Source organism: Bombina bombina, chromosome 5 (assembly GCF_027579735.1).
Source record: "Bombina bombina isolate aBomBom1 chromosome 5, aBomBom1.pri, whole genome shotgun sequence".
NCBI lineage: Eukaryota > Metazoa > Chordata > Amphibia > Anura > Bombinatoridae > Bombina > Bombina bombina.
In genome coordinates this window covers 592,444,229-592,468,011 of record NC_069503.1, presented here as the reverse complement: position 1 = coordinate 592,468,011, position 23,783 = coordinate 592,444,229, and the positions used below count along the sequence as shown (strand labels likewise).

Below are 23,783 nucleotides of genomic sequence, written 5' to 3'. Positions count from 1 at the left end.
CGGGCGGAAGCAGTGGATACATTATCACTTCCTTGGAAGTATCATCCTGCCTATATCTTTCCGCCTCTAGTTCTTCTTCCAAGAGTATTCTCCAAGATTCTAAAGGAATGCTCGTTTGTCCTGCTGGTAGCTCCAGCATGGTCTCACAGGTTTTGGTATGCGGATCTTGTCCGGATGGCCTCTTGCCAGCTGTGGACTCTTCCGTTAAGACCAGACTTTCTGTCGCAAGGTCCTTTTTTCCATCAGGATCTCAAATCCTTAAATTTTAAGGTATGGAGTTTGAACGCTTGATTCTTGGTCAAAGAAGGTTTCTCTGACTCTGTGATTAATACTATGTGACAGGCTCGTAAATCTGTATCTAGAGAGATATATTATAGAGTCTGGAAGACTTATATTTCTTAGTGTCTTTCTCATCATTTTTTCTTGGCATTCTTTTTGAATACCGAGAATTTTTCAGTTTCTTCAGGATGGTTTAGATAAAGGTTTGTCCGCAAGTTCCTTGAAAGGACAAATCTCTGCTCTTTCTGTTCTTTTTTCACAGAAGGATTGCTAATCTTCCTGATATTTCATTGTTTTGTACAAGCTTTGGTTCGTATAAAACCTTTCATTAAGTCAATTTCTCCTCCTTGGAGTTTGAATTTGGTTCTGGGGGCTTTTCAAGCTCCTCCTTTTGAACCCATGCATTCTTTGGTCGTTATATTACTTTCTTGGAAAGTTTTGTTTCTTTTGGCCATCTCTTCTGCCAGAAGAGTCTCTGAATTATCTGCTCTTTCTTGTGAGTCTCCTTTTCTGATTTTTCATCAGGATAAGGCGGTGCTGCGAACTTCTTTTGAAATTGTGGTTCCTTCATTATGTCCTAATCCTATGAATTCTAAGGAGAAATCATTGCATTCTTTGGATGCTGTTAGAGCTTTGTATTATTATGTTTAAGCTACTAAGTCTTTCCGAAAGACTTCTAGTCTATTTGTCATCTTTTCCGGTTCTAGAAAAGGCTAGAAAGCTTCTGCCATTTCTTTGGCATCTTGGTTGAAATCTTTATTTCATCATGCCTATGTCGAGTCGGGTAAAATTCCGCCTCGAAGGATTACAGTTCATTCTACTAGGTCAGTTTCTACTTCCTGGGCGTTTAGGAATGAAGCTTCGATTGATCAGATTTGCAAAGCAGCAACTTGGTCCTCTTTGCATACTTTTTCTAAATTCTACTATTTTGATGTGTTTTCTTCTTCTGAAGCAGTTTTTGGTAGAAAAGTACTTCAGGCAGTGGTTTCAGTTTGAATCTTCTGCTTATGTTTTTTATTAAACTTTATTTTGGGCGTGGATTATTTTCAGCAGGAATTGGCTGTCTTTATTTTATCCCTCCTACTCTAGTGACTCTTGTGTGGAAAGATCCACATCTTGGGTAGTCATTATCCCATACGTCACTAGCTCATGGACTCTTGCTAATTACATGAAAGAAAACATAATTTATGTAAGAACTTACCTGATAAATTCATTTCTTTCATATTAGCAAGAGTCCATGAGGCCCGCCCTTTTTTGTGGTGGTTATGATTTTTTTTGTATAAAGCACAATTATTCCAATTCCTTATTTTATATGCTTTCGCACTTTTTTCTTATCACCCCACTTCTTGGCTATTCGTTAAACTGAATTGTGGGTGTGGTGAGGGGTGTATTTATAGGCATTTTAAGGTTTGGGAAACTTTGCCCCTCCTGGTAGGAATGTATATTCCATACGTCACTAGCTCATGGACTCTTGCTAATATGAAAGAAATGAATTTATCAGGTAAGTTCTTACATAAATTATGTTTTTGCAGTATACTTTCATTAGCAAAAATGCTTTTAGTAAAATGTATCACTGTTTTTCTTCAGTAGACATGCATATTTTTAGACACAAATTACATTTTCAGAAGCAATAAACACCACTACCAGCTCTCTGAGAAGGTGTGGTGTTTGAATACTGGTGCCCGGGCCCTCATAGGATACGTGCGTATGCTGCAGGAAAAACAAATAATTTTTACAAGAAGCATTTTTGCTAATGGAAGTATATGGCAAAAATGCTTCTATTTCAAATTAAAATGCACCTATGCACATTTGATTTTTGACCTTTCTATCCCTTTAAGTTCCTTAAAAAGACATATTCACAAATCTCATTGGTTTTGGAGCATAAAATGTTAATTGCACACGTCACCTCTTAGGGAACTATCGACGCACAGGTACTTCCTCCTGAGATGTGATACCTAAACCTTCTAAAATTTCTATTTTGTTTTAGTTCTTTGTCCAATGAAACATCCCTCCATGGCTATGATGTAATTTGAATGTGATGAACCGTCCCATCAAGCATGTTTTTATTAAAACAATGTATATAAAGTTGTCTGCTAAGGATCTCGTTTATATATATATCTGTTAGGCCTCTAAAACTGTCCACTTGAGAGATATATCATTTTGTTTTTTATTTTGTCCTACAGGGAAAACACAAGCTGCATGTGGCAACAGGAAGAGAGGGAAAGTGGTGCGGCCTTATACCCGTGGGCGCAGCATGTAATGCCGTGACAACTACCGGCCTGAAATGGAATCTCTGTAAGTACTATAACTAATTAACATTCAGGAGTCAAAGAAAAACACAGTAATACATTGTGAAAGATAAAAACTATATTTATTGTATCTGCTCATAAGCTAGAAAATGGATTTCACACAAAGTAGATTTTGTATTGCTGTTTATTCTATTAAAGATTATATTCCTGCAGCATACAGTAAATTATCAGATGTTAACAGAATTTAAAAAGTGATTTCTACATATACTGTAATGCATGTTACCTTACACATAAACAGGAAATATTCACAGCACTGTCTTTGTAAAGTTCCCCATCTGTGCCTGAGGTGTAAGAAAAATACAATTACTTGTCATACTTTTGGCACTGAGGACAATGAAACCACCTTAACCATATACATCATTTGTTTTTTGCGCATGTAATTTTAAGATTAGTGACTCTACACCTCTGTGTTAAATGCTTGCAAATGATTTAAACACATAGTAGAAGTACGCTGCTAATTGGATCAGCGGCAGTTTCAACTCGGGACCAGCATTACTCTGCAGGTCCCAAGTGATACTATTACTATGTGTTGATTCAAGATATTGGGTTGCAAGCTTTAAAATTACATGCTTATAATGGGCAAAAGAAAAATATTACATGACCTGGTACCATTTTAAGTTATTTGGCACGTGGCCTTGATATTTTTAAATATTTATTTTTAATTGTATGTTGTTTGTATATGGTTTGATGCTGTTATCTTAAGTAAACTTTAACTACAGTATAATTTTTTTCCATGACATAGTCTTACATATATGTTCATGTTAAGTATTCTTAAAGGGACATTAACTTATTTTGTATATTTCAAAAGCTAATTAAACTTTAAAAACTACATCTACGTGTTATTCTCAGACTAATCTTTTCTTTGAATGCATCATTCTGTCTAGCATTTATTTAATGTTAATAACTCAAATTACTGTAGTCATTCAAAATAGCAACTTCACTGGAACATTCATTGTTGAAACTTTATAATCATTTTAATGTTAGAAAAAAATATTCTTTTGTACATTCTATTTTATAACTAAAACAAAGCATATTTAAATGACTTGCAGTATAAAACCTTGTTAGTGCTGTAAACTATAAATAATGATTTTGCACATTGAGAGCATATACTTGCTTTTAACTATTAATATCTTGGTTGGCACTGTTAAATATAATGACCATATTAATGATATCTTCCTACAGTCTAAAATAACACTACGTCTTTAATTCAGTAGACGGCTTGTACTGCTGTGGAGCCCTTGAGGGGCAGACTCGCTTATATGAGCCATACTGTAAATCACCCTGAATCATGTGAGAGCAAGGGCAACAATGCACATGGCAATGCTTGTGCAGTAGTACATGATGAGAAGATTAGTGAACAGGTTCCCATGATGAAAACCTTGTTCACATGCACATTAGTTATGTGGGCCCAATAACTTAGCTTATATTGGGCATGTTTTATGTTTTGTTTTAATTGGGCACTGATACTTGAATATTTAAAAAAAAAAGCAACATTGTGTCTTCATAACTAGCTGTTAATGGAATTAGTTATATACATTTATTATACAGCTGAAATGTGTTCACAAATGATCTTCCATAAAGATTTATTTTCTTAAACCATAAATTAACTTTTAGAACCTAGTTTACATATATTTATGAGTGAAGTGGACATGTATATATAGATGCAACAATTTGTTATCTGATTGTAAAAGTTGAATCAGATCTTCTCAGTAGTTTGGGGTTTAGCCATACATGTCAGCTTTTTGCCCAAATCACCTTCCATTCATAAGTTTTCTCTTACACTCTTGTAGAACCTTATTATTAATGTTGGGCTTCTGCCCTCTCTTGACATATACCCCTTTCTGCTTGAGTCATTTCAGATTCACCTATTTGCAGTTAGGTAGATTGAGCTGAATTTCCACTTAAGCTGAGGTAGCATCAGCACTTCTAAAAGTTTCTTTTTTTCTTCTTAAATGGAGAGAGTCCAGAGCTGCATTCATTACTTTTGGGAAATAAGAACTTAGCCTCCAGGAGGGGGCAAAGACAACCCAGCCAAAGGCTTAAATACTCCTCCCACTCCCCTCATCCCCCAGTTTGTCTCTTATAAAGGATAGTACTCTTCGCATGGGACAGGAGTTTTAAGTAGTCCTGTCAGTCTTTCAGTGAGGGCTTGTCTGAAAGTTAGAGTCTGGAGATGCAGGGAGTTTCTTTCTGCAAAACCATCCTGACTCATATTAACAGCTTCTCAAGCAATCTGCATTGTCGAACTTCGCTTTGCTGCCTGCTTTCTTCTCTCAAGTCCATGGTGGAGGCGATGCTACTATCCATCACACTTGAAGGGCCGTGTTCCTGTTCCACGGCGTAGATTCCGGTAAGATTGTTTCATTTTACTTTATTTGCAATGTATTGTAATGTGAATGTTTCCCAAGAGGCTACCACCTTGCGGGTCTAAATATACATAAGGGTCTCAGTGAGTCTCTTTTGGTATCTTGGAATCGAGGGTTAATATCTCCTGAGGGGGGTTATTGAACAGGGGGGGTTTATAATCATGTTTGTTATCTGATTCAACCTGTTTATGTGTGACATTTTCTGGGCTCTTGGTTGTAACATTGAGGCCTTGGGAAGTGATGCAGCCTTTTGGTTGGGTGTGCTTGTTTGGACTGTACGGTTCACCTTGTATTCGGGAGTGGCTACGTTCCGTTGTTCCATTTCCGTATTCCCGACCACATGGCAAAGAAAGTTTTCTAGTCTGCAGGTGTCTGGTCATAGGCGGTGGTGAGTGCCCCAGCAATTGGGGGTGTCCGGTACCATTTTAGTTTTCACTACTTTAGTGCATTTTAAATATCCTCTATCCAGTTATGGAGGATTCTGATGCTGAGACTGTGTGTTAATTTCAGATTCAGTTACAGAGGATTCTGATACTGAGACTATTTTGATTTCAGATTCTGTGTCCGGTGATGAATCTGGAGGGGCCTCGTTGACGCCTGTCAACCAGTTTTGTTCCATATGCTATTTCAGAGCGCCTGGTTCCTCTGGCTCGGGGAATCAAGGGACTGCTGAGCCAGCTACCTCTGGGGGTCCTGTCCTCCGAGAGGCGAGTTCCCTACCAAATCATACTTCTGCACATGCGGGTAACCCAGTTTATGGTTCCTCCATACGGGGTGGCCTGTTTCCCCCGGAGGATGCAGCACGTTTTCACTTCTACATAATGTTGGCGATTGTGCGTCTGCAGAGTTCAGACATATATTTGAGAATGTCCTTGTGCCCTATTGTCCTGAGCCTTCCACCTTGGGGAGGGCATCTACAGTTCCCCGCGGGGGTATCTGTCCCTGAGTGTTGTGCCTTCCATTACAGGATTGCGCACCTGACCAGGCAGGGGAGTTTTTCCGCTGCGTCACTCTATCTGGCATCTGATTTAATCAGACCTTAGAGTTTTCTCCCCCATGTGGTGGAGGGTGGGAGGGCTTAATGCCCCTTGCCGCTATGAGTGGTTTGGCCTTTATTTTTTAGGCCTCTAGATTGTCCTTTTGGGCTTGATCCAACAGCTTGTACAGGATAGCTGTCTAGCATGCGGAAGGTTTGCAGTATGAAACCTGTTGCAGCTCTTGACACCTTGCAGGTGTCCACGTAAGCTGTTTTCTAGTATATCTAAATGCAGCTTTTACTCTTGACTGAGTTTTAAGAGGCCTTTGGGTCTTCTTCCATTGCCTCTGGGTGAGTGGATCTCCTTTTAGGGATCTGTGTTTCCGGGTAATGGTTGTTCCCTGCGGGGACTTTGGTTTAGCTCGGGGTTTTCCGGAGCTGGGTAGGCTTAATGCCTTCTCTTCCTTGTGTCCTCTGCTTGTGCGGAGGTGTTAGGGAGACTAGTCCTGCTAGTGGGATTTTTTGACCTTGAGGTATCCCTTGGTTGTCCTGAGGCTCTGAGAAGTATTTTAATATGACTTCTTGCCTTGCTCCTTGGAGCATTGGACTTTAGCTAGGGGTGATTCCTTCCTTTGGTCTGAGCTTTTGAGTTCTTCTCGCTATCCGGATTTTCTGGATATGCATCCATGCCCTTGTCTCTGGCTTTTTTGCCAGTTGGTGTTTAGTTCTAGGGTAAGGTTTGCCTGAACTATTAGGTACCCAGGCCTGTTTTTTCTCCCTGAGACTTCCAGTTGCTGAAGCTTCCCTTGGCCTTTTTCCTGACCCAGTCTTGGGTGGTTTTAGAATCTTGGATCTCAGGGCTGGTCTGGATGTTCCAGGGTAGTGGGAACTTGGGCTATGTCCTTGTTCCATCTACCTAACCTGGTCATGGTTGGACAGGTTTTCAGAATATATTTTACTCTGCCACAGAGTGGCCCATGTCCTCTGGTGGTTAGCCGTGTGGCTTGAGCCTCAAGGGTGGTTGGTTCATACTCAGCTGCTGGAGCTGGATGTCCAATTTCTGGTGCGCCTTAGGATTGCATTCCCCTGGTCAGTTTGCCAGTGTTCCCATGGATTCCCTGCTCGGCAGGCGAATGGGTTGGCTGTGCCTCTGCTTGGCAAGCTATTTGTCGGGGGGTCCTTCTAGGACTTCTGTGTTGGGAATTTCTCTTCCCATTAGCTGGTGGCTTTGGGCCTTGAGGGCAGTTGCTGCCTTTCCAGCATAGCCCCTTAGGGCATATTCTCCTCTATGGAGATGGAGCCCTTGCTTAGGGCTTCTCCTGGATGGTAGGCGGAAAGGTGGGATTGGTTTCCCCTGGGGTCTTGCTGGCTCCATTCAGACTTGTTTGGCTTTTATTTTGATAGATCCTTAAGTCTATGGCCTTGTTGTCTGTTTTCAGAGTCGGGTTGACTCTGTGGGGATGGCTGTGCTATCCTTACGCTCGTTCCTGCACCTGTTTAGGGATTCTTTTGTTCCCTTGTTTTGGATCCCTGAGGCTGGGTTGGTCCAGCTGGCTGTGGGTCTGCAGGTCAGGATGGCCGAGCGGTCTATGAAGCTGCGTTCGGTCGCAGTCTCCTCTGGATGTGTGAGCTTTGTTGAGTCTATCCTGTTAGCTTAGTCTGCTAGGGTATATATTTTCTTTTCAACTGGCTCCATTGATTTCAGAAGAGAGTTTACTCTTCCTTCAGGTCTGAGGATATACTCTCCTTCTCGGGGGGGGGCCTTGATTGAGGTTTTGTGTTCCCCTTTTTAGGGACCTGTATGTAGGTCCGGCGACTTAGGTTGCCTGGAGCGTGCCCTCTATCTGGGGGTTGATTTTGCGGTCTGTTTCTTACTTGACTGCTTCTTCATCCTCGCAAGTAATCCTCTGTGTCGTCCTGTTATGGACTCTGTGTTCTCAAACTTAAGGTTTTTTGCATGGGTGTATTACACACTTTTTCATGGTCGAATGTCTTGGTATTCTTGACACTGGGAGGACTTTGTCTCTTCAGTTGCAATCCATGCTTGCAGGATGTTGGAGAGACGTCTGTTCTGTCTCTGTGCCCGGTCTTATCCCGGGTTTTGCTTGGTATAGGCGTGGCCTCCTTTCCCTGTTGGGCCTCTTTCGTCTCTGTGAGCTGGGCTCACTCATGGAGGTGTTCTTTTTTGTATTAGGGGACCTTTCGGTTTCCTCTGTTCTCCTTTGCCTTGATCCCTTGGAGGTTTTGGCTGGTGTCTCCTTCATTTGTGGAGATGAGTGGTGGAGGACGGTTTGTTGGGCGACGGTGTCTCCTGGAGGACTGTTGGCTCAGTCGAGTCAGTTTGCGGTCCCTAGTTTGGTTTCTGGACTAACTGCGAGTCCGTGTCATTGGAGCTTTTCCTCTTAAAAATGTTCTCGCTTCGGACGAAGCAGGTTTTTTTTTATTGGGTAGAGGTTCAGGCTTGGTGCTTTCAGTATGGACCGCCTATTGTACCCTTCTGTCTTGGCTTTCAGTGTCCTCTATAGCTTGGGTATTGTTTTTCCAAGAGTAATGAATGCAGCTGTGGACTCTTTCCATTTAAGAAGAAAAACATAAATTATGCTTACCCGATAATTTCCTTTTCTTCTGATGGAAAGAGTTTACAGCTCTCCACCCGCAATTTTATGTGGGGTTTTCTTATTAGTCTTCTGGCACCTTTCACCCTGATATTTCTTCTACTGTTCCTTGTTCCTTGGCAGAATGACTGGGGGATGAGGGGAGTGGGAGGAGTATTTAAGCCTTTGCCTGGGTTGTCTTTGCCTCCTCCTGGTGGCCAGGTTCTTACATCCCAAAAGTAATGAATGCAGCTGTGGACTCTTTCCATCAGAAGAAAAGAAAAGTATCAGGTAAGCATAATTTATGTGTTTTTTTAAGATTTGGACCACCTTTTGTGAAATCATGACTTTGCGGTAACTATTGTTCTACACAATGAGGTGACTACAGTTTTAATTATTTCCTATTTCACAGGTTCTGGTTGCTTTACTCTTAATTCTTTCCTAAAGAAATTTTGACTTTTGAATCTTTGGACAACATGTAATTTAGACTATTCCCTGCTGACTTTGCTACAACTAGTCATTTTTCTGAGCTGGGAGCTCATCTTTGAATTTGTTCTGTTATAATTTTGCCTATGGACAAAGCTACTTGCAGGAATCATCCTTCATTGTTTGCTGAAGGTGTCATAAAAGGACATTAAACACTTGACATTCTAAAAAATGTTTTAAAGGAACATGATGAAACACTTGAAAGTGATGCAGCATAGCTGTAAAAAGTTGCCTATAAAATATCACCTGAAAATTTGCCTCTGCATCTATCGGTGGTTGATAGAATCAGGCTGCAAACATGGAGAGTGTATATAAGTACATGCAGGCACTGTTCTACGAGTTTGAGAGGGACATGTTGGATCGATTTGACCGCTTACATTCCAGGATGGAACACACGGTGATCAAGAGGAGCCCCTCTGGGCCTGAAACAGTAGCACCCATGGGATCTGTAACTCAGCGGCAAGAAATTGGCCTACACCACAGTCCTCAACCCCCGGTGACTGGAGCGGTGCCTACTTTACTAGATCCCCGTGGCCAACTCTCGCATCTTTCTATAATTCCTACGCGGGAGGGGGCGATCGGCCCGCCTGCGTTAAGCATGGAACCGGCTTGTTGGATTAGAGCTGCAGAGGGGAAACACGCGGGGCACCCCGTTGAGAGCGTACTGGAGACAATGGAATACTCGAACCACGAGAGGTACCTATCCAGCTTAGACGGAGGAGCCACCTTTTTTTCCTCTCAATTTGTTTTATGCTCAAATGCCCAAATAGCCTGGAGAAGAGGAGAAGGTTAGGTTAGGGGCAGCATTTTGAGACCGCTAATTACCCTGGTAGATATAACTCCTTACATGTTAAGTTTTCCTTTTAGCCCAGCTTGGATTGCCTTGATGCCGGGGAAGCGGTCTCTTAATTTAAGTAGGCGTTAAGGGAGCTGAGGGGCTGTGTGCGAAAGGGAACATGCATACAGTTTGTCCATAAGCTGCAGAACTACAAGTTGAATGTGTGGACAAAACCCTCCGGGTGTGACTCTTTGGCTACATCAGCGAGATTTAAGTGAAACATTCATGTGGATATTCTGCACTACCCACTCAGCACCATACTATATCTCGTTAGATGTGACTGATATATATATCGTGTGCCCGCATGTGTATGCAGCCTCAGCACCTGACCCTCATCTGGGTATAGTTCCCTTTAAAGAGACGCTGTGTTTTCCTCAAAGCTAAGTATTTGACATGCTGTCATGAGTTAGGTTGATAATGTTACCCTTAATATTTTTTGCATGCATGTTCTCACTCTATCCTATTATTTTGAATATAACCTGGACTCCCTAACTATGATACACTGCAATATGAGCGGTTGAGGGTGTGAATGGACTGAGATACTTTTTACTGAACTGATGCTATATTCTGTCAGTTGTGACTAATGTATAAATTGTGTGCCTACATGTGTATACAGCCTTAGCTAAGTGTTTATGCCTTGTTCACATAAGTTTGGTTCATAGTGTTACTCCTTATATTTTATACATGCATTTTCTCATTTTACCTCGATATTTTTACTGCAACTTCGACTCCCTAGCTAGGATGTGCTGCAATATGAGATGTTGAGGGAGTGTATAGACTGTTCTACTGAACCAAGGTCATATAATAAATGCAGTAGCCCGCAAGTGAATTCAACCTACTGGGACCTCATATAAACATTATACCTCATAGATAAAACTATGCAATTAGCAACGCTATAGGTACAGGGTATAAAGGTGAACTAAAGGTTTTGTGTATAACTTAAAGAGACATTCCCTATATCACCTTTTTCTTTCTTTTTTTCTTTTCCCCTAGAACCCCCTGTTTAATATTAGGTAAACTATGAGGGGCTCCTATATAGTACTTAGGGTCAATATCTTATCAGGTGCTGATAATAATTGATGGGGAAATAGGTAATAGGCAGGTGTCTTATACAATGATTTAAAGTTCATCCTAGAGGTCCAACAGTGGATTATATAGCTCATACCTATGTTTAGTGTATGGGGTCCCAGAGGGTCTCACCTGATGAATACCCCGACATTTATCTTAGGTGCATTTCCTTTGTTCTGAGAGGGGTTTATAAACCAAGTAAACACGGGTACTCTCCTTGTTATGTTATATTATATAATTCTATGTTCTGTTGTAAGTCTCATGGACAGACAAAAGGCCTGTTTTTTCTTATTTAGAATCCCTCCATGGAAGCTAGGCCATACAGTTAACATTTGTTAAATTATGTGTTTGCTGTCCAACAGAAAATGTAAGTTTGTAAAAAGAGGTGCCACTCATGGCTGGTTATTTATCCTTATTGTTTAGGATTCATTAATACTTATGGTTTCCAGGGCATGCCTTTTGTGATAAATGTATAAGTAAGGATGTATATCGAAAGGTGTGTTGCCATGACAATTGTATCAGTTTGTTTTTGTATGTCATTGCTACCTCAATAAAAACTATTTAAAAAAAAATAAAAAAAAAATGGTAATATAGATTTATTACTTACACTATTTGGCCAAAATTATGAGGATGCTCAGGTGTTTAAGTAATCCCAATTGCATAAAATCCAACACATAGCAAGGACATATCTTTAACCAACACTGGGCGGCCTTTGGTACAAGACAGTTTGTGAAATTTCTGCCTTACTCAATATGCCCTGGTCCGCTGTAAGTGCAATTATTGAGAAGTGTCTAGGAGCAACAACAGCCCAGCCATAAAGTGGTAGACCATGCAAACACACAGAGCAGAGTGCTGAAGTGAGTTGTGCACAAAAATCACCTATAATCTCTTCCACCACTCACTACAGAGTTCCTAACTGCTGCTGGAAACCACATGAGCACAAGAACTGTGTGTCAGGAGCTTCAGGGAAATGTTTTTCATGGGCTTTGCAAATCTTTCACATTAGCATGTGCAATGACGAGCATCAGATGTAGTGGGGAGAAGCAATTCTTTAAAACTCATTGATAATATATTTACAGGTAAATCGAGACATAAATAAACAAACAAACAATTAGAGCCAATGAAGGCTCTGTAATTAACTCTGTTTAAAGAAAACAGAACAGTGATGGATGCAATGAAAAATAAACATAAATGTAATTGAATTAAAAGATTAATTTAAAAAAATCAGGGAACCTATTTTCATCAGCAAAAAACAGCATTTCTTTGAAAGAGGTTCATGTTCCCACTATTACCTTCATATTATCTGACTTTGGTACTAACCCACTAGAGCTGCTGATGTTATAATATTTATAGAATTGTATAGACTATAGAATTTTTTTCTAGATTTATACTTACCTCTATATAATTTTCTTTGCACTTGAAGTGAAATTATATGAAAGGCCTCCTTATTTACATTTTATTTCTTGCCTCTGTCATGCTTTATACTTTTTTTTTTCTCTCCAGTTAAAGTGAGTGTATGGTCAACCGCTCTGGAACTTTTTTACACTTAAATTGTGTCTCCATAAACATAGTCGCTAAGATATAAAAAAAAAAAAAAGGATCACTTATTGTTTTATATATATTTTATTATCTATACCGTTTTGTGTCCAACTCCTCGCAATTGATACTTCCTGCTTTTCGATGTATGACGTTTAGAGCGGTCCCACCCGCTCTATATGTAGCTCTGAAGCACACTCCCGTGAGTGAATTAATATGTGCATGTGCCACTCTCCGCTCATGGTGGATTGGAAACTGTAATATTTGTTTTCGATGACGAAAAATTAGAATACTGCGGGCGGCAGAACGGCAGTAAAAATGAAATCATTATAAAAATAAGCATTTATATAGGAATCAATAAATGAAATTTTGTGCAATGTTTAAAATTATGTGAGCAGTTATCTTGATTTGCATTCACTTTAAATTTTTACTTGCTATTAATTTTTTTTTTATTGACTCTAGAAGGAAAGGGAGTATGTAGAGTTGAGATCCACCATGTCAGATTTCTAAAAAGTGTTTCTGCTTTCTCCAAATAGCTCAGGGACCATCTATCCACCAGAACTATATGATTCTACTTCAATTGTATACTATGCTTGTGAGTGCATCTTAACCCTTTAACGTCCATAATGTACCCTGTTCCTCACTGGTCATTAAGGGTTTTTCGGCCCATAATAGTGCCAGTCTCGCCGCAAGACTATTATGACCTTCCTCCCTCTTGCAGACCTCCTGAAGATCAATGATGTACATGGTATGTCGCTGGTCGTTGAGTGTTTAATGTTGTCTTGTAGGTCAGTTGAGTAGGAACACATTCCACCATCAGCAGCTGATCTTGGGTATTAATATATAATACAAAGAAAAAAAACAATCACGGTTGGCAGATTTCAAAGCAGCACTCATTATTAGCCGCGATTAAGGGGATGAGGTGTTTTGACAGGTCACAGGGTCAGGATAACCCAGCTCTGACCCTCTGCATTTTTGTATGTAAGACACAGTTTTACTGAGCATTTTTATATATTGATTTGTGGCAGCTCAGGTAATACAAGCAAACATTTACTGAAGGTTAGTACACATTGCAGTAGAAAGCTGAACAACTATTAAAGGACCATTAAAGGGACAGTCTAGACCCAATGCTTATTCTTTATTATTGTTACATACCAGACAAGCATCTTCCAGCAGGTTTCTCATCTATAAGGTTGTAAGTAGTACATAAAACTTTTAAACAATCATTGTTTGTAAGCAGCCGAAAATGGCCACCAAGCTCTGCCCACTGCTTTCTTCTTGTCCATTTTGCTGTTTTCTTATATGACAGTTTAGCAGTACACGTTTAATATTTTTCAATTAGCTATTTCAAATTGCACATGAAAAAATTAGTGTGTACAAGTAAGAAAACGTATTTACAAGTCGATTGTGATTGGAGAACCTTAACATACCAAAATATACACGCAATAGGTGGGCAGCAATAGGTTCGGCTCCTAACAAACTATGAATATTTAAATGTTTCATGTACTTCTTACAAGCTTATAGATGTGGGACCAGTTGCAGGATGCTTCTCTGGTACGTAACAATAAGTAATTAAAATTAAGTATGGGGTCTAGACTGTCCCTTTAAATGCAGTAGACAAATGCATAATAAAAAGGCAATGCAAAAGAACATAGTAGATATTTTTGTTTTCTGACAAATTTAAAAGTTGTTTAAATTTTCATTTCCCCGTGCATCATGTGACAGCCACCAGCAAATCACAAAATGCACATATATGTACATAATGTACTGATGCGTCAGAATGTATGAATATAAAAAGATATGCGCATTTTGATAACGGTAGGGAATTGTAAAGTTATTTGTAATTGCATGCTGTATCTAAATCATGAAAGGTTTAATAATTACAAACCTGTGTATTGAAGCCTATGAACGACTTTACAACTGTCAGGGTGCCAGGAACCAGAGAAGTGCAAAAAATAATAAAAAATCCACAAGTCAAATAACAAGCCAGGAGTCAAAACCAGAGCTGGTAGTCAGACGAGCCGAGTCAGGAGCCAAAGCGAGTAGTCAGAATCGGGAACAAGGAGACGAGCCGGAATCATGAACAAGGAGAAAAGCAGAGTCAGGAACAAGCCAGGGATCAGGAACCAGGAGGGATGTCAGACAGCCAGGTAATACACAGGAACTGGAACTCACAAACAGGTCTGAGACAACGAAAGGGCAAAGCATACTGAACAGAGGCCCTTTAAATAATAAGTGATGACATCACAATTCTGAGACTGCATCCTGTCTCACATGGATGATGTACACCAACAAAGCAGGGAAAATACCCTGACAACAACTAATATCTAAATTAGCCTTTGGTTTAAATTTTAAATGCTAATATGGTCATTTTAACTAAAAAAAAAAATAAAAACTCTGTTTTGATAACTGTTTTCCAAAGCATAGTCATTGCCTTTATGTACAAAATATGTGTTTATTATAAGATTTTAACAATCCTCTTTGAGCCCTGTTTTTGTTTTTTTTAATTGCCAAGTGAACTAGCAGAATGTCTTAAAAATCCTACCCATTCAACACAAGCAATCATAACCTTGGCTTCTGTTTTCAACCAAAACTTCAAGCTATTTTTAAACTTAAAACACCAAAGGATATCAACTAGAAGGTATCCTATAGGGGGTGCACCTGATATTAAATGTGTGTGTGTGCAAATGTCCACACGTATATATAAAAAAACACGTTGATTAATAAAATTATGCAGTGCTAAGTTATTATTCAAAGCCAATAATCAAATTCTGAAAAAGTAATACCTGCTGTAAAAGGTCACATATGCAAAAACATTAAATGAAAAATACAATCAAACAAAAAAAATATAAAACATGTGCAAAATAATAAAAAAATGCAAACCAATGGAATGTAAAAAACACCACTTGTGGTGTGCGATATAATGTCCACCAGTCTCTCAAATGTTAGGACTTCTGTGTGAATTGTAGAGGAAACTATGTTGCTTAACATAGATCCTAATCCAACTGTGTCGTGGCGGATAAGGCTGCTCCACTTAGATACCCGATGCAAAAGGTAACTTGTTGTGAAATCGAAAGAAAGGGGCACCTCATAGTGTATCTCAAAAGACAATGTGTAAAAAATAAGTGAAAATACACTCACAAGGTTGATGGTACCATGCTGTGACTGATGCAAAACAGCAGGCCGGCACTTAACAATGGCTGGCTCACTTAGGAATGGGACTGGAATTTTAAGTAATCCTGTCAGCCTCTCAGTGAGAGCCTGGGAGAAAGTTAGAGTCCGCAGATGCAGGGAGAGTCTTTCTGCGAAACCATCCCGACTCATATTAACAGCTCCACAAGCAATCAGCGTTGACGAGTTTTGCTGCCTGCTTTCTACACTCAAGTCCATGTCAGGAGCGATGCTGTCACACTTGAAGGGCCATGTTCCTGTTCCACGGCATAGATTTGAGTAAGATTGTTTCATTTTTTATACATAATGATAACACAGAAGACAGGGTCATAGTGTGGTGCGTTTTATCTTAGAGAATCAAGGGTTAATATTCCTGGTAAGGGGATTATTGAACGGGGGGGGGGGGGGGGTTATACATGATATTGTTTGTGTTATTGCTGCGTTATGTGCGATATGAGGCTCTGGCAATGGTGGAACTTTCAGGTTGACTTCCTGGAGTATTTACGCAGTAGGTTGTGGCGTGTTTCTCCTTAGTGCAGGGGCGGTCCTGCGAGGCATCCTATGTGACCGGGTGTGGCAGTCTCAACTTTCTCTGTTGATCAGTGGTGCAGGAGACAAACGGTTTCTGTAGTCCGGGTCATAGGAGGTGGTGAGTGCCCCGGCCATTGGAGTATAAAGGTGCCTGTTTATTAAATTGTCTAATCCACAATAAAAGCGCAAGCTATGGAAGCGTTAGAGGGTACTCCAACTTTATCAAAGTCTCATGCCTGTGTTTATTGTGAGGAGGTTCTTGTAGATCAGCCTGCTCAACTTTGTTCCACATGCCTCGATAAGGTTGCAACATCTAAAAATAAAGGGATGTCTAGTACTACTGAGCCGTCCACCTCTGAGGGTTCCCCTTCTTGTGAGGTGCATTCCCTGCTTTCATCTCCGAATGCACATGCAGCGCCCCAGGGTCCCAGCGTTACTCCTATGGGAGAGATTCGTTGGCCGTCAGATTTTGCGGATCAACTGCAAACGGCGGTATCAAAAGTGATCCATGCCTTACCACGTTCTGCTAAGCGCAAGCGTAGGGCATATCAGAGCGGCCAGGCCCAGGGGTCGTCTTCACCTATGCAATTGCCAGAGGTGTTATACGATGACGAGGCCCACTCCGACTCTTCGGAGGAGGCTCCCTCTGGGTCGGAGTCCGTGTCATCTCATCCTCCGGCTGCGGAGAAGCCTGCCTTGAGGTTTAGGATGGAGAATTTGCGCTTTTTGATGAACAGGTGCTTGCTACTCTGGAGGTTCCGGAACCAAAGTTTCCAGAGGAACCTTCTATTCCTAAGCTTGATAAGGTATACGAGGACAAGGTGATGTCCCTGTCCTTCCCGGTTCCTTTTAAGATGGCTAATATTATTAAGATTGAATGGGAGCGATTAGGTTATTCCTTTTCCCCTTCTTCTTCCTTTAAGAAACTGTTCCCCATCCCGGACTCTCAGCTCGAGCTGTGGGGGACTGTCCCTAAGGTGGATGGTGCTATTTCCACGCTCGCAAAGTGGACAACTATTCCCCTTGAGGATAGTTCGTTGTTTATGATTAAATCGTTTTTATTTGGTAGTTAATTATACAGTACATACTCCAGTCAAACACAATAGCCCATAGATAAAAAGTTAGAAAACATGTTAAGGAAAATGTTTCAACACACAGGGTTTGTTTTTCAACCGGCAGTGGCTGTAGCCGGGGTTGCTGGAACTGCGACATATTGGTGTGAATCCCTGTGTGAGATGGTCGAAATGGAGACTCCCATCGACAAGATACAGGATAAGATTAAGGCCTTAAGGGTAGCCAATTCTTTCATTTGTGACACCAATATGCAAATTATTCACCTGGACGCAAAGGTTTCAGGATTTTCCATTTTAGCTCACAGGGCTCTGTGGCTAAAGTCTTGACGACAATAGACTTGAAGGATGCTTACCTTATGTTCCAATTCACAGGGACCAATTCAAGTTCCTAAGATTGGCGTTTCTGGACCAACACTTCCAGTTTGTGGCCCTTCCCTTCAGTCTGGCGACGACCCCGAGAGTCTTCACGAAGGTTCTGGGGGCGCTACTTGCAGTGGCCAGATCCAGGGGCATTGCTGTGGCGCCCTATTTGGAATGACATACTAGTCCAGGCGCCGTCATTCAGCCTTGCAGAGGATCGTTCGAGGGCTCTTCTTTACTTGCTCCAATCTCACTGTTGGAAGATCAACTCAGGAAAGAGTTCCCTGGTTCCCAGAAACAGGGTGGAGTTCCTGGGCACGATAATAGACTCTATGTCCATGAAAATATTTCTCATAGATCGACGACGCAGGAAGATTGAGTCCACCTGTCTTGCCCTTCAGTCCTCCTATCGCCAGGTTCCATCTCAGACCTCTTCAATTGTGCATGTTGAGACAGTGGAACAGCGACTATTCAGATCTATCACACCGGATATCCATTGATGCTCGGACCAGGGACTCCCTCTCTTGGTGAATCTGTCCGGAGCATCTGTCCCTGGGGACATCCTTCTTGAGACCATCCTGGGAGATTGTGACCACGGACGCTAGTCTCGCAGTATAGGGGAGCTGTTTGGGGTGACAGGATGGCACAAGGAAAATAGACCCGGGAGGAATCTCTTCTTCCGATAAATATTCTGGAACTTCGAGCAATTTACAATGCTCTGAGGGCGTGGCCTCCTCTGGGGTCCATTTAGCTTCATCAGATTCCAGACCAACAACATTACCTCTGTGGCTTACATCAACCATCAGGGGGGTACGCGGAGCACCCTAGCAATGAGGGAGGTGTCTTGGATTTTGGAGTGGGCGGACTCCCACAGATGCTCGCTTTCAGTGATCCACATTCCAGGTGTGGACAACTGGGAAGCGGACTTTTTCAGCAGGCAATCCTTCCATCTGGGGGAATGGTGTCTTCACCCCGAAGTGTTTGCAGAGATTTGTCTCAGATGGGGTATGCCGGAGATAGATCTCATGGCGTCCAGATTCAATTGCAAACTACCTCTATACGGATTGAGATTGAGGGATCCCCAGGCAGAGCTGATAGATGCTTTAGCGGTGCCTTTGGGATTCAGCCTAGCTTACATTTTTCCACCGTTACCACTTCTACCTCGTGTAGTGGCACGCATCAAGATACTCTAGTTCAGACAAGGAAGCCAGTCACTCGTCGCATCTACCATAAGGTGAGGAGGACTTACTTGTCCTGGTGTGAAAAGCATGGATATCCTTGGCACAAGGTGAAGGTATCAAGGATTCTGTCCTTTCTCCAGGAGGGTCTGGAGAAGGGTCTTGCCGCTAGTTCCTTTAAAGGGACAGATTTCGGCATTATCAATCTTGTTGCACAGGAGACTCGCTGAGCTTCCTGACATTCAATCTTTCGTTCAGGCTCTGTCTAGAATCAGTCTTTAGGCAGTCTGCTCCCCCATGGAGCTTAAACTTGGTCTTTAAGGTATTGCAGAGGATTCTGTTTGAGCCTATGCATTCCATTGACATTAAGATTCTGTCCTGGAAGGTTCTTTTCCTGTTGGCTATTGCGTCGGCACGCACAGTATCTGAGCTCACTGCATTGCAATTCAAGCCTTACCTGGTTTTTCATGCGGATAAGGCAGTTCTTCGCACCGGTTTGGGGTTTCTTCCCAAGGTGATGTCTAACCATTACATCAATCAGGAAATACGTGTTTCTTCTTTGTGTCCTAACCCTTCGTCTTCTAAGAAGAGGTTACTTCATAATCTGGATGTGGTTCGTGCCTTGAAGTTCTATGAAACAGCAGGACATAAGCCTCCTCAGAGGTTTACCGCTCATTCAACTAGAGCTGTGGCTTCCTCTTGGGCCTTCAAGAATGAGGCCTCTATGGAGCAGATTTGTAAAGGTGGCTACCTGGTCCTCCTTACACACAAGTTTTACAAATTTGACGTTTTTGCTTCTACGGAAGCTGTTTTTGGGAGCAAGGTTTTACAGACTGTGGTGCCCTCAAATTAGGGTCTGCCTTTTTACCCTCCCAGTTTTTTTCAGTGTCCTATAAAGCTTGGGAATATGTTTCCCAAAAGTAATGAATGAAGCTGTGGACTCTCCTCCCCTTTAAATGGAAAACATAAATTATGCTTATCTCATTATTTCATTTCCATCGTGGGGAGGAGAGTCCACGGCTCCCGTCCATAACTCAGGTGGGAGGACCTAAATTTAATTTATCTTCTGGCACCATTTATACCCTGATATTTCTCCTACTGTTCCTTGTTCCCTTGGCAGAATGACTGGAGGATGAGGGGAGTGGGGGAGGTATTTAAGCCTTTGGATGGGGTGTCTTTGCCTCCTCCTGGTGGCCAGGTTCTTTATTCCCAAAAGTAATGAATGAAGCCGTGGACTCTCCTCCCCACGATGGAAATGAAATTATAAGGTAAGCATAATATATGTTTGTTGTAATGTATGGTGTTGGTTTTGAGATCTTGTAGTGTCATTCCTAATTCAAATGTATCTGGAAAAGTTCATTAAATGCGGCCAAATCTATATTGACATGAAAATCCAAGTCTCTCGTCTGAGTCTAGTAAATCTGTTATAATCCAAAGATTTGAGAATGTGGTCTATCGGTAAAAAATTGTAAATATGTTTGTTTCCTGATTGATTAGACAGTGGTTAGGAATACTGTGTTCAATGTTTTTCTTTTGGCAATTTTTGCATTTACAAAAATGCTAACCCCTTCTAATCCTTATTTTTCTTGAGGTGCAACCTATGTATTGTAGGCCACAAATACACTCGATAAGATAAACTACAAAGTTGGATTCCCAATTGAAAAATCCAGATATAGGGAAAATTTATCCTGTTACAGTGGATTTAAAGTTTTTTTTTTTTGCCAATTGTGATGTATTTGCAAGAATTGCAACCTCTCTTTACACATTTATAGACCTTGAGGCCAAATAAGCCACTCTTAGTGGTGTGATAATTAGTGTGTTTCACTCTTTTGCTGGGAGCCAGTTTATTCCTTAATGTGGGTGCTCTTCTATATACCCTCTTGGGTTTTTCACTCACAATATTTTTCAAAACAGGATCTCTTTGTATAATGTGCCAGTGTTTGTGCACTATATTTCTAATTTTGTAATGGTCACTGTTGTATTGTGTGATAAACATTAAATCCTTTGAATCTTTGTTTGGTTCTAGTTTTAAATGTTTGTTATTCTTTTTTGAGAGGATTGACGGTCTGTCTACGTTTTTGGCTTTCTCTAATGCCTGATCTAGTAAATAGATTGGGTACCCCTTATTTAAAAATCTCTGATAAAGAATATTGCTTTGCTCTAAAAAAGTGTCCAAATGTGTGCAATTTCTCCTAATTCTTCTAAATTGGCTAAAAGGCAATGTTGTTATGAATCCCCCAATTTAGAACGAGATCAAGATATTCAATCGATTGTGATTGTATGTTTGCAGTAAAAGATATACCCAAATCATTAAGATTTAGATGAGCGATGAAAGATTCAACTGATGATTTTTCTCCATCCTAAATAAAAATTAAATAATCTATGTAACTGCCATAGAAGACCAGACTCGCCCCAAGTTGGCCCTGGTATATATATTTTTTCTCTGAAAAAACTAATTAAAAGATTGGCAAAACTGTGGGCGAATCTGGTCCCCATGGCCGTACCTTTGATCTGTAAGTAAAATCTATCTTGAAAAAAATAATAATTTTGTGTTAATATGTATTCTATACTTTCCAAAATTAAAGATTTTTGTAAATCGGGCATGTAGGGATCTTGGTTGAGAAAATGTGAGACAGCCAAAATCCCCAACTCATGTGCAATTTTTGAGTATAGAGAACTGACGTCACATGTGATCCACAAATTTTTTTGTTATTCGGACTCTGGATATTATCTACTTGTTGTAAGAGATGTGTTCTATCTCTTACGTATGAAGGTAGAATGACCACAAATTTCTGTAGAAATTGGTCTATATAATAAGAAAGGTTGTATGTAAGATTCCCAATGCCTTCAATGATCGGCAGGCCGGGAGGGTTATGGATGTTTTTATAAACTTTTGGTAAATGGTAATAGTGTGCTACACTGGGATTGGAAATTTTGAGAAAGTCTCTTTAATTCTTGTTAAGAATACCTGAACTGAAACCCTTGTCAATTAAAGCCTGGTATGTTTGGAGAATCTTATATCTTATTTTATTCCTGATCCCCCAATATTCTCTCCGCTTCCTTGAGATAATCTTTTATGTTCTGAATTATAATCCCACCCCTTTATCCACATCCCGAATAATAATATCTGGATTATTTTGTAAATTGTAAAGGGCTTTTTTCTCCCCCATGTTCATATAGTATCTTTTCTATTCTTTTGTGATTTTGAAATCTTTTCACGATCTTCCATGACAAAATTTTGAAATAATTATATGTGGTGATTGGATATATTAAATTTATCAACATTATTGGCAGTCACTATGTTTATCAGGCAAAGAGGTCCACAGTGAAAAAAACTTTTTGTTGTTGCTGGTGATATAGGCCCCCATTTATTCATATGCAAGCAGACAATGCTCCCAGGCAGGGAACCTTGTTTGTCTGAAATCAGGAGGAAAGAGGCTACATTTGCTGCCCATCAGTGAACTTGCACCGCAAGGGTTCCAAAGATGCATGCACAGCTTCATAAATGGAGCCCTAAATATGCTTTAATCTAGCATTAAAGTAGGACAAGAATAGTCTTGGAATTAACAGTGCTTCTACCAGCTTTCTTATGTGCCCCAAGCAATTTATCACCTTTCATGTTCCTCTTATCAAGATTAAACAGTGTCAATTTGTCTATCCTCTCAACTTAAATACTCCTCTTATTAATTTTATAGCCCTTATCAGAACCCTTTTCTTATCAGAATATTTTTTTTTTTTTTTAGTAATTGGTCCCCAAAACTGTATTCCATACTCTGATTGACCCAAGTTGTGATCTTACCAGGGATTTATGTTGGGGCAGAATTATGGTTTCTTATCTTGCATCCATGCCTATTTATATACATGCTAATATCTTTATTTGCTTTTCTGTCTTCTACATGATCTGTTGATTAATCTTTACAAACTTCAGAAGAAAGGTAGACCACGTCTTACTGAAGTAAGCACATTCATGCTTTTTGTTTCAAAATATTAGGTAAAACATAGACTTTTGAGTAATGAAACAAGCATACGCGATCATTTTAACCTAATAAATTAATTTAGAATAAACTGAAATTAAAATAAATTGTTACAATAGCATATGAATGCATGTGACAGATGAGATAAATTGAAGTGAATTTATAGTATTACTTGCAGGCAACGTTTTATTAATGGGAGCACTATTGATCATAAAAAGAAGGCCAAAATACATTTAAGAAAAAGTCCAGATACATTAATCTTTTTTTTTCACATTGCTTCTGGCAATAAGAAAATGTGTTTTTTACCTTGCTCAGCAAAGAAAATTTTGGATGCTTTTCTAAACTGTGGCACAATGATTTCAGCTCTGAATTTTATTTTGAAGTATAGAATTATTTTTCTCTCTTTCAAAGCTCTTGATTGTTGTGTTATACCTCTTTTCTTTTATCTTGAAAACTTGCATAAGTTAAGTAAATAAAACTTGATGTTCAGAATCACTCCAACTACCAATTATCCAATAGAAAGGCTTCCTGATACGTAGCTTACCATTTTATTGTGTATATAAGAGATATGCATGGATTCCATTTTGAAAAAAAAGTTGTATAGTTTATTGCTGGAATAAGATAAATAAAAGCACACAATCTTTGTAATAAAGAACACAACAAAAGCAAAAAGTAAATGTGATAACTGTATTAGCACATTGAAAAGAGAACAAAATTATAACTTTATTGACAAACTGAAATACAAAGTGCAAGATTTAAGCCAATGGGGCATATCTGTGAAGCTCCGTATGGAGCTTGAGGGCCCGTGTTTCTGGCGAGCCTGCAGACTCGCCAGAAACACCAGTTATGAAGCAGCGGTCTAAAGACCGCTGCTCCATAACCCTGTCCGCCTGCTCTGATGAGGCGGACAGGAATCGCCGTAATTCAACCCGATCGAGTACGATCGGGTTGATTGACACCCCCTCCGCGAGTCTGCAGGGGGCGGCGTTGCACCAGCAGCTCTCCGCATTCAGCGATGTCTGTCGGACAGACATATGATAAATA

At 40.4% G+C, this 23,783-nt stretch overlaps 1 protein-coding gene across 2 annotated transcripts in view; it reads left to right on the top strand.

Annotated features, from left to right (window-relative positions):
* The window catches only part of TPK1 (thiamin pyrophosphokinase 1), a 1,063,326-nt gene that overhangs the window by 756,250 nt on the left and 283,293 nt on the right, over positions 1-23,783 (top strand). For both annotated transcript variants that reach the window (XM_053714558.1, XM_053714559.1), the window contains exon 8: positions 2,463-2,574. In XM_053714558.1, coding sequence (XP_053570533.1) covers positions 2,463-2,574 — 112 coding nt within the window. The remainder of the gene's footprint in view (positions 1-2,462; positions 2,575-23,783) is intronic.